Consider the following 12,436-nt stretch of genomic DNA (forward strand, 5'->3'; position numbering starts at 1 on the left):
AAGTCAGACAGAGATAGACAAATAGCATGTGACTTCACTTATCTGTGGAATCTAAGGAACAAAAAGAACAAACTAATCAAAAACAGACTCACAAATACAGTGGACAATTTGGTGATGGACAGAAAGTTGGGGGGGCTGGGAGAATGGGGTGAAGGGTTAAAAATGTACAAATTAATAGTTGATAGTTGGTCACGGGGATGGGGAGCACGGCAGAGGGAATGCAGTTAGCATTAATATGATGGCTCGGTGGAGGATCAAGGGAGGGAGGGAGTAATTGGGGGGATTGTTTTATGAACTATATAGATGTCTAACCAATGTACTATATACTTGAAACTAATTTAAGTAAATAAATATAAAATAAAAAAATATAAAGATTATAGCTGAGAGAAAGAGAAAACAAATGTGGTAAAATGTTAACAACTGGGGAATCTGGGTGAAGACAATTGGAAGTTCTCTGTGCTGTTCTTGCAACTCTTCTGTAAATACAAACCTATTCCTAAATAAAATTATATAAATATAAAAGATAAATTTCTGAATGCCAATCTTTAGATTACATGCAATGTTCCAAACCTGAAGGAGTACAGCTGCTATATAAGTGATGTTTTTATTTTAAAAAAGTATAAAATACCTGCATGTCTGATCTCAACGAGTACAAAGAAAACATAACAAAATGGAAGTACCCCTTAAACAATACAGATCATCCCTTATCACTCTAACCAACAGTGTAATGTTTAGGTGTATCCTCCTAGATCTCTGTTAATGCAGTTAGAGTTATTTACACATACAAAGAGAAGTAGTTTTATGCATAAACAATTGATATACTTGTTCTGCAAGTTAATTTTTTTTGCTCCACTTAAAAATCTTACAGATCTTACCATATTAGTACATTTGCTCAGACTATAACTTTTTTGTTGTTGCTGCAGAGTATTCTATAATATGGTGTATCAAAATTTATGTAATTATTCTGTTACTATTGGGCACTTAGACTGTTTCTTTTTTCAATTTTTAAACAAATACTAACAACACTGAATATAAATCCTTGTCATCCTTCACTATGCATATGTGAGAGCATTTGTGTCAGGTAGATAGGGAGAAGGCACTGTGTTTTAAAATGCTCTTAAATTAGCCTGTAAAATAAATTTACCAAGTTGTATTTTCAAAATATGAGTGCCTCTTTGTAATACCCCCACCAACAAAGAACAATACCTATCCCCCTACCTCCATAAAAAAATTAAAAAATAAACAAACAAAAACCTCACAAAACAAAAAGTGTTTGGCAGAATGTACAGAACACAATCTTATTTCATTATGTATTTCTAGATTACGATTGTGGTTAAGCATCTTTTCATAAATGTGTTAACTATGTGTATTTTTTCTTTAGTGAAGTATCTAATCACAGTCTTTTTTGTTTTGTGGGAGTTCTTTATAAGTTGTAGATACTAATCCTTTGTAAAATATATAAATATTTCCTCCTACTCTGTCATATAGAAGTTTCATTAAAAAAAAAAATTGTAGTAGAATTTACAGTATTCGCCTTAGAGACTCCATTAGCCGAGGCTGCTATATAACACAGTATCACAAACTGGGTAGCTTAAAAATGCAGAAACTTATTCTCTCACAATTGTGGGAGCTAGCAGTCTGAAATAAAGATGTTGGCAGGGCCATGCTCTCTTTGAAGGTTCTAATGGAAAATCCTTCCTTTCCTCTTCCTATCTTCTGGTGGTTGCTGGCAATCCTTAGTGTTCTTTGGCTTGCAGCCACATCACTCCAATATTGGCTTCCCTTGTCACACGGTGTTCTCTCTCTGTGTCTGTCTGTATCCAAATTTCCCTCCACTAAAGATGTCAGACATTGGATTAGAGCCCATCCTAATGCAGTATAACCTTATTTTAACTTGATTACATCTGTGAAGACCCTACTTCTAAATAAGATCCCATTTTGGGCATCAGGGGTTAAAACGTCAACATATCTTTTGCGGGGGTGCACAATTCAACTTCTAACAGAGGCTTTGTTAAAGATTTTTATATTTATGTTAACGAGAGATATTGGTCTGTTTTTGTAACATCTTTGTCAAGTTTTGGTATCAGGATTCTTTTATCTTTCTACAATAAGTTGTAAGTGTTCCCTCTTCTTGTTTCCAAAAAGAATATTAAATGCTTGATAGAATTCACTGCTGAAGTCTTCTATGCTAGGATCTTTCTTTGTGGAAAGTTTTGAATTAAAAATTTATTTTCTTTGATAATACAGAACTATCATTTTCCCTCATTTGAAGTTATTGTTCCTAAGTATCACCAATAAGAAATTACATGTCCATCTAATTCTAGTATTATTGTACATAATTTTTTTTCTCTCCAGAAAGTTTATCTATAGAAATTTAAATAATTTTTTCACTTTATCTTGGTGTTTTACAATTATAGAAAGATGGTTTAAGTGTGGACCTATTTTCATTCATCCTATTTAGCACTTGGTGGGCCCATATAAATCATAGACTTGTTTTCTACTTTTTACATGTTTCTTTGTTTATTTGGGGCTTCTTCCTTTCTCTTTCTTCTGTTCCCTTATTCAACTATAAGATTGATACTGGAACTTGTAGATCTAGCCTTCACTTATGGTAACTTTTCTAACGTGTATTCTAGCTCTGTCTTTTTGCTCTGTAATCTAGAATTGCTTGGCTATTTAGATGAAAACTCTTGGCTACTCAGCCTACCTCTGGAATTTTTCATCTTTTGGATCTCTGGTGGATTCCTTTCCTAGTACTGTTCTTGTTTCCAGGGTCCTACAATCTCACTTATCTTTTGAATACATTATTTATATTTCCTTTAAAATCTCTTTTACTCTCTTCTATTGTCTTCTCTGATGTTAATTCTTTTGTTGAGTGCCTGTATTAGTTCCTGTGGCTCTTGTAACATTATCATAAACTTGGTGGCTTAATAAAACAGAAATTTATTCTCTTACAGCCTGGAGGCCAGAAGTCTGAAAGTAGTATCACTGGGCTGAAATTAAGATTTTGGCAGGGCCATGCTCTCTCCAGGCTCTAGGGGAGAAATCATCCCTCTCCTCTCAGCTTTTGGTGGCTGCCCGCATTCCTTAGTTTGCGAGTACATCACTCCTATCTCTGCCTCTGTGGTAACAGTCCCTTGTCTTCTGTCCTGTCAGATTTCTCTTTGCTTCTTTCTTACAAGGACAATTGTGATTTAGAGCTCACAGGGATAATCCAGGCTAATCTCCCCATCTACAAATCATTCATTTAATCAAATCTGCAAAGACCCTTTTTCCCATATAAAGTAACATTTACAGGTTCCAGGGATTAGGCCTTGATATCTTTGAGTGCCATTTTCAGTGTTTATTTTCCTAAACTGTTCAATAATGATTTTTGTTGGGTATTTATCTGTCTTCATTTATCTTATGTGCTTATCTCAGCCTACTAAAGTGATTATTCAAAGTCAGGGAGGTGTAAGTATTTAATTTTCTGGGCAATAGGTGGAACTTTCTTCTTGTATTCAGCAAAAATTTAGAGCTCTGTCTTGCTTCATTGCTTTCAGTATTTCTAATTAGTGTTCCTACTTGAGAGAAGATACCTCTGTTGGCTGCAATTTGGTTCAATGGGATAAGATTGTAAGGGTTAAACTAGCCTAAAGAGGGAGTACCGCAGTTATTCCAACGCTCCTTTATATTTTTATTATCTGATGACTCTAAGTTTAGAATATCAAGAAGTTACACCTACTTTTTTTGGTAGCCTTTTCCTGACTGAGTTTAACTTGGTTTCTATTTCTAATCTGATCTCAATTGCTTTTTGTTTTTCAGGGTTCTTTTTAATTTCTGGGCCATAGAGAAAACTATTCTTGTCTTGCTTTCTAACATGTTTATAGCTTTTTTTTTTTTAATGTCATTTTTGAATTTTTTTTTCCCCAGAAGATTTGAGAAACACTTGGGTGGCTAGAGGGCGTACACCATATGTACTGTTGGTTCAAACTCCAATCAATCTTTTAATCATATTTAATGCCTTTTCCTCACATGATTGTCATCTTATCTTTATTTGTGTCTACCGAGTTGTATGGCTGAATCTTCCCTAAGTGGCATGCATTTAAAGAATATTTTAATCAGTAACTAGATCATACAAAGTTCTGAAAACAAATTATCCTCTTCGTAAGCCTTATTACATATTATTATATACATTATATAACAGGCAATTTTATTTCATTATAGAGTCAGATGAATAGTTAAAAAGGATATACATATATATATGCATGTATATAGTAATGAGATTGAGAAAAATTACTGTATGATTGAAGATTCTTACTTGTGATAAGGCTAAGATAGTATTCTAAAGAACTGCTCCTAAGTTGAAAAAATAATACCCTACTTTTTTCCAAGATTGGTTAAATATGTTTAAAAATAACTTTTAAGTAGTTGTGTTATACCAAGGAACAAAAAGATGAAAGGCTTCTTACAGAGCTAAACGCTTTAAGAAAAAAACAAAAACTTCTGTGTACAATTCTATTTTTAGAATTAAGAAAACAGCATTAATTTAAGATTGGATCATTCTTAGGTTAACTACCACCACATGTGGCAGATGTTTGCTCTTAAAGAGATGCCAACTCAATATATAGGGAGTAATTCAAATTTAACATTTATAATTAAACTTGAACCTCATTCCAGATCTTCTCAAGTGAGCAGTTATAAACTAAATAAATTTTGTTTATTTAAAGACATAAATGGAATAGTAATTGATACACTTAAAGATATTAAAGAATTAATGCAATTTTAGATAAATACTAAAAGCACAAGCAGAGTAGTTAGGGCACTTGAGTTCCATTCCTATAATTCCATTTTCTGGAGTGGCTGTGTCCCAGTTTCATTATGTACTACATGAAATAGTTGCATTAGATATCTCTAAGGCATTTCTCTCCACTCCTCTTAAGTATGGCACATACAGAAAATGGTAACATGAACATCTGGAGTAAACAGAGGTTGTTACTCAAGGTTGAAAGCTGGCTTAGGTAATCTTGCTGCCCAGAGTTGTGGGATCAATGTCTCAGGGCACCTGTATCCCATCTGTGGCATACCATGCCTTGGCCCACAATATGGTAAACTAACCTTGCTACTCTAATTGTGGTCTACAGACTAGTATGTTTACACTCCTTGGAGCTTGTTAAAAATGCAGAATCTTGCTTGGGCTCCACCCAGACCTACTAAATCAGAATTTGTATTTTAAAGATCCCCAAGTGATTCCTGTGCATATTAAAGTTTAAGAAGTACTGCTCTAAGAAACTTTCGGCTCTACAATTCAATGAACCTAAGAAATAATCTGTTTTATAGAAGTGTATTCTAGAGTATATTTCATACTCTTATTAAATTCCATATTATAGAGTAAAATTAAAAATATATTTTTACACAAATTTATTCCTAATTTTTGAAAATAGAGAAATGTTTACTTTTTAATTAGAAAAAGAGAAATATATTTACCTGCTTATATACTTGTCGTAAATACATGATCTCCTCCACAGTTCCCAAGGATATCAGCCTAAACACTTTGACATCCCTGCACTGCCCAATCCTATATGCTCTGCAAAAAGATTAAAATAAAAAACAAACAAAAATCAAGTGAAACAACTTTGGATGCAGGCAATATCTTTTGTAAAATAAAAATGGAACCTTAGTAAAATTTTAATTAATTTAAAAAGAAAAGCTTTACGTTTAAATTGTTATATATACTATTTAATAATAATACAAAATAGAAATTCATATAAAAAGATCAGTCATAGAAGACAAAAGTATTATAGAAAAATGTACATATCAACTTCATTTCTGTTATAAACATCACCTTTCAGTGCCCAAAAACTTTTCCCAAATTCAGATTTTTCTTTGCTTAAACTTATGAATGTTCCGAAATGATTCCATTTATATAAAACTCTCAAAAATGCAAAGTAATCTATGATAGAAAGCATATCAGTGGTTACCTGGGAATAGGGGCCTGAGAAGGATAAGGAGGGGTGGATTACAAAGTGGCACAAAGAAAAATTTGGGGAGGAGGGATATGTTTATTATCTTTATTGCAGTGATGGTTGTATACATGTATAAAAACTTATTAATTGTACACTTAACTATGTGCAGTTTGTTGAAACTTAAAAAAAAAAAACCTGAGGAAAAGCAGTTAATCAACTGGCAAGCCTATAGTACTACAGATTTATAGCCCCCATCCAGAGATTTCCATGGGGTCTGTCGGACTGAATCACTCAGTTGACTAGTACCTTAGATGTTTTGATAGGAACCACAGTGCTAATTAAAACTCTAACCTGACTCACCACACTGGTTAACCATGGGTCTAGTCCCTGCAGCTTCTCCCAGGTGGAGGTTTTATTGGATGCTCTGAATGAGGTCATCTGCTTCTAAATACCTGTTACAGTCGCCAGGGGGATCAGGGGCAAGGCCATACTGCTTCATGCTTGAAAATGTTACAATTTGGGGGACATTTAATTTTGACCTTGTAAAGTTACTCTATGTTGTTATAGTTGGTGTTCCCTCTGCCTCATTTACCTATTCCCCTTTACAGAGAAGAGGTTTACTAGAGGGCATCTTGGGGTTCTGAAAATCTTACACCACCAGAGGAGTATGGGGGCTCCTGACACAGCACAGAGAGGGCTAAGTTACTGTATTGTCAATTTTGTCCTGCAGCCTGCATACAGAGGGACTCATAATCACTTTCTCTACCACAATGAATTTGGCCTCTAAAAAAATGTATCTAAAAAGTCTTTTGGGTATATGCTCAGCCAATTGTTTGGTGGATGAGATAGATTCTGCCAGAATATTTATTCTTTAACCTTTTTAGAGAAAGCCTTAAATACATGTTACTTTGGACCTATGTTTCAATAATTTTTTGGTACATAAAGCAGATACATTACATGATAGGGCTTTTACTATGTAGAGACAAGTGTTGAGAAATTGTTATATAGTATGGAGGTCAAGATCTTCATTTCTTTTCTTGGTTCCTCCCACCAGACTCAATGAAAGGAGCGGGAAAGAGAGAGGAATGTTGTTCATTTAGTTTTATTGTCAGCTAATGTTCATTGAGTTCCACAGCACTGTGCTTCATTGGGAATACTAGGATAAATAAGATATTAGGTCTTGATGGCCTAGATGAAATAGAACAAAATTACAACAAATATCATAAGACAAAGAAAAATGCCTGATCTTTTTCTGTGATTTTCATTTGACCATTTTTCTTGACAGTGGCCAGAGGCCAGTTAAACACGAAGGCTCTGCAGTCGGATTGCGTGGATGCAGATCCTGACACGCCAATTATTGGCTGTGAATTTGAGCAAATTACTTAAGTTTGGTGTGCCTCAATTTCCTCATATGTGAAATTGGTATAATAGTGCCTATTCCATAAGGATATTCAAAGTATTAACTGAGATAATCCATAGAAAGTGCTTAGAACAGTTTCTGGCTCACAGTAAACATGCAATAAATGCTGCTGTTATTTCTTTGTCCTTATTCTTACTACCAATTAAAGAACTAAGGCTAATTTGCTTTGTTTTATACCCAGCATAGTATTATGTGTATTATAAGTGGGGTTATCTTAATAATAGTGTATTATAAGCTAAATTATATTTATCAGCAGATAGTAATGGATGATTTTAATTTCTGTAAGGACAAAATCTACATCTGATTGGCTTTGACTGCTATGGCATCTAACGGGACATCTTATAAGTGCTCAGTGATCAGTAAGTATTTTTGATATTTATTTGTATAGCATTAAAAAATAAACAAAATATCTCCATTAAAAAAAATGCACAAAACTGGGCTTAAATCCTTTATAAAGTTGTAAATCTTTGACTATCTTTTCAGTTTCTTCTAAGATGATTTGATTATGTTTTCACTTCATCTTTAGTCAATGTAAATACTTTATAATTCTTCTAGAAAAAAGGTCTTCGTGTAGATTTCCAAATGTATTTGAATAATATTTCTTTTGTTGGAGTACGCCCTTAAATAATGTTTTCAGACCATGAGTAATACATTTTTCAGTTACTGGACATCGACGGTTGCTTTATTTTGCCCTCACATATTGATATTTTAGCCACTGATCATACCATCATTTTCTTTCAGTCATATGAATATTGTCACTTTGACGACTCCTGTTTTCTAGAATCCTATAATGCAGATTAAAAGTTTGTTCTTCAAAGTCCGATCTGCAGAAATAAGTGTGATTCTCATTTCTTTGTTGATAAACTGTTTTACTGTCTTTGTCTATGTTTTTATAAAAAGTTTTCTCTTCCTCTTTCTCACTCTGGCATCTTTTAGCCCTTCTCTTTACCTTTGGATCTTAGAAATATCACCAAGATATGTCTATGTATGTTTTCTCTCCTGCTCAAGTCATTATTTATACTCATTTCTTTTATTTTCCAGAACAATTTCCACTTTTAATCCTCTCCACATTATTATTCATAACATCTATTAAGTAATTTTGTTTTGGCAATAGTTTTAGTCGCTAAGAATTTCTATTTTTATTTTCCATGCACTTTTTTTCAAGGTGTTCTTATTTTATTTCCTTCAGGATCTGTTTTTCGCCTTGACTCTTTTCTTTCATACTACTGATTTATTAAAATGTCTTGTAATTCTTAACTTTCTATTCATAATTACAAATGATGAACTGGGTGGCTTGTACAGGAAAGTTAGTCAGGGTTTCCATGAAGGTACACAGGTCTATTTGATCATTCTCCTTTTTTTGTGTCCTGTGAAGAACTAGGATTATTTCAGGTTCAGCTCTGCTTATGATCTGGTCCCATTTGTCAGTCAGATTCTCCACTTATTTGTAAAATTTATGAAATGATTCTTTCAGCTTTAATCAAGGAAAGCCTGTTAAAAGCCAACTCCTTTGTGTGTATAAGATGTAGAAAAGGAATTTGTTTTAGAATGAGATCATTTGTTAATTTCCCAGAAGGATGCACTCTGGTCTACTCCCACATCCTATAGGTGCTGACCCCACACATAAAATTTCTCAGTGCTCTCCTGTCGACTTTGGATTGTGTTTTTTCAATCCTGGTTCCTTCATCACGGAGATTCTGTTTGCCTTCTCTCTTCCAGGAGTTTCTCAAAACTTCTGATCTACTATTAAGTAGTGACCTTTCCTATTTTCCTGAAGTACTGTAGATTTATCCTTTTTTCTTAAATCGATTCTGTCATAATAATGGGATTTTGAGGTGAATGGAAAATAAATGGCTATTATCAGCCTACCAATTGGATTCAGAAGTTCATGGCTACCTCAAATAGAAACTTTTTACAAGGCTTTCCCTATCTTCTAATCACAGTCATATGATAAGCAACCTAAACAACTCAGGAGAATGTTTAGATTAAAAATATTTGCAGGTCATTTTAAATTTTGTCAGTATTATACCTGTCAATGGCTTGAAGATCATTGGCTGGATTCCAAGTAGGATCAAACAATACAACAACATTGGCACCAACAAAATTGAGGCCTAGCCCACCAGCCCTGGAGGAAACAGAAAGAGCACATTAAAACAGCAAAAAAAAAAAAAAAAATTGTTGCTCTGTAACTCAATTGTGCCAGGTTTCTATAACTGAATCAATGCAATATTGCATCAATAGCATAAAAGTAAGGTGATTGAAACACAAATATACCACAAATGAAATAGCTATGAAGTATACTACTCTAGAATATCCCTAAAAAATTTGACCATTAGGTCCATGTAAATAGACTGTGCTGGTTATACTAAAATATGATTTCTGTAAGATTTTCTTAAGTTTTAAAAATTGTTAGTATATTTTAGCTAAATAAAGTAATATACTCATTTCAAAGAAATCAAGTCAGAAATAGATGCACTTCTCCTTATTCTTAAGTGCAGCTACAAAACCCTGGACATTATATATAAAATAAACCTAAGCCTCTGAAATGTAGAGAGAATCTAGACTGGCTAGGAACTATAAGACATAAGGAATGATATGGCAGTGAGTTTCCTGGCTAAATTTGCCTAAAATAGCCCAGACTGGGTTCTGGAGAAGTCAGTGAACTGGAAATACCAATAGTCACAGACAAAAAAAGCCCCAATAAAATCTTCTTCCTTTAGCCAAAGAACCAGGAAAGGTGCAGCCTTTTAAGAGAAAAACAAACAAACAAACAAACAAACAACCAGCCTATTCCTGCAAACCACAGAAAAAATCTGTGGTCCACCCTCAACCTGGTCAGTAATGGCTGAGTGAGATGACCAAATTTCCACCCTTGTTGAATGTAATGAGATATCTTTCATCTCTGCTGGGGTGATGTCAAAGAAGACTGATTGAGGAGCTAGGACTTTCATTTCTGCATAGTGATAAACAGGTCCCCCTCTGTAGTGTCAGTGAAGGCTGTGCAGAAATAGTAATAAATCACCTCACTCTCAGGAAATCAACAGAGGCCAAGCAGAAAACATGGATTTCCATCCCTATGTGGCTGTAAAGTCTTATAACATAATACTAGAAATGTCCAGCATACAATAAAAAATTACAAGTCATACTAAGATCTAGGAAATCTCAAATTGATATAGTTTTCTGAAATAAAGGTAAGAGAAATACAAAACGATTTTTTCTCAAGAGCCTTTCAAACTATGATTCATCGTATTGGAATAGAGGCACCTATATATTGCTTGACAAACCCAAAGTACCCTGACTTAGAGTTTAGTGTCCAATAGAAATTGAATTTTATCCTTTGGAAAATTACTTTTTAGAGGTAACAGTATAAAGATATCACAGAGACTTGAACTCAAAGAGGGAGGTGGGACAGGGAGAAAGTTTTAGAAAGGATAAAAAATGAGTAAATTATAGGAGTGGTTGGGACTTAGACACAAAGTAAAGAGAAGTTAAAAGTTTCTCTAATATTGTGATGGGAAAAAAATTGAAGCGACAAGGTTCATAAGATTATATAATTAGATTATCATATGAAAAATCAACGAGACATAACTAAAATAAAATGGAAAATTAAGAAATATTTTCTAACAAACAACAACACCAAAAATAAATCTAACCAAGTGTTCTAGTTAGTTTCTTGTCAATAAAGTTTGACATGAATTTACTGCAGATGCCCTATATGAGCCACAGGAAGGCCTCTACCAGTTTAGGTGGAGATCTTCTAAGAGATTCTGAAATTATTACTGAAGATTGGCTGAGTTAAGCAGAGGCAAAGCTCCTTTCAAAGAAAAAAAAATTTCTAAACTCTTATTCCTAGAGATAAGATGATTCTGTTTGATGATAAGGCAACTCAGAATCTTAAACTTTAAAATCTGTAACTCTGTTCTTATATGACTAACAGCAAAGTCCTACTCTTTAAGTAATAAAATAAAATACAGACCTCTTCAAGCTGAGAACTGGTATCTTAGATCCATAATGAGCATTCAGGTTATTCATTCCTTAGGTCCTCTACATTCTATTCTTATGTCAAATCAGTACATCAAAAAGTATATTTAACCATATCTTAATATTCCACAAAAAATGCCTTCGATAAATTTTTATTGTTATGTATTAACTGTTATAAAGGGTCAAATGAAATATTCATTTAAAGAATGATTCTGAGAAAACCTAAATAAATGTAGAGATATTATGGATAGGAAGGCTAGATATAAAAATACCAATTTTCCTCAAAGTCACTTATAAAATCAGTGATTCCAATAAAAATCCCAATCCAAGGAAAAATGCCAGATGACCCTTAAAGATAGTTAACTGAATGAGATATTTATGGAAAGCTAGGCTTTAAGGTATTGATGTTACAGAATAAAGATTCGGAAAACAAAGGATTTGGAGCACAATAACTTAGAAAGCAAGAAAAATTTTAGACAAAAAATTATTTCAAATAAAATAATAAATAAAACTGTTAAATGACATTTCTCAGAATATCGAGCAAAAAGATAAAAACACATATTGTGAGAGAGATTTGAAGCGCTAAAATCTGACAACCTGGCATGAGACAGAAAGAGAGATACCAGAGAAAATGGAAGAGAAGCCACTGTCAAAGAAATAATCAAAGAAAATTTTCCAGAGTTGAAAAAGAATACAAGCCTTCAAACTGTGCCCAGCACAAGAAATGAACAAAGACCCACACCAAGACTCAAATATCACTATGAAATTTCAGAATGCCACAAATGAAGAGAAACTTTTTAAAGAGTTCTCAAAGAGGAATGAGAATCAGATTTGCTTCAGATATCTATTCAGCAACATTAAATATCAGAAAACAATGCTTTAATACCTTCCAAAATCTCAGAGGAAATTATTTTCAATCTAGAAATCTATAGTTGGTCAAAGTAGCAATTAAGTGAGAAGGCACATAGAAGACATTTTCTGATAGTTGAAGATGCAGAAAATTTACTTTCTACATAGCCTGACTTACAAAGTTACTTGAGATATTCTCCAGTAAAACGAGGGTGCACACCAAGAATGAAGATGGCATGAA

General features: G+C 33.5%; 1 protein-coding gene across 4 annotated transcripts in view; it reads right to left on the reverse strand.

Moving 5' to 3' along the window:
* Positions 1 to 12,436, reverse strand: part of ERCC6L2 (ERCC excision repair 6 like 2) — a 118,157-nt gene that overhangs the window by 49,493 nt on the left and 56,228 nt on the right. For all 4 annotated transcript variants that reach the window (XM_025051663.1, XM_025051664.1, XM_006918812.3 and 1 more), the window contains 2 exons: positions 9,395 to 9,490; positions 5,467 to 5,566 (listed from right to left, as the gene is read on the reverse strand). In XM_025051663.1, the coding sequence (XP_024907431.1) occupies positions 5,467 to 5,566; positions 9,395 to 9,490 (196 nt within the window). The remainder of the gene's footprint in view (positions 1 to 5,466; positions 5,567 to 9,394; positions 9,491 to 12,436) is intronic.

This window comes from Pteropus alecto, unplaced genomic scaffold (assembly GCF_000325575.1).
Source record: "Pteropus alecto unplaced genomic scaffold, ASM32557v1 scaffold138, whole genome shotgun sequence".
Classification (NCBI taxonomy): domain Eukaryota; kingdom Metazoa; phylum Chordata; class Mammalia; order Chiroptera; family Pteropodidae; genus Pteropus; species Pteropus alecto.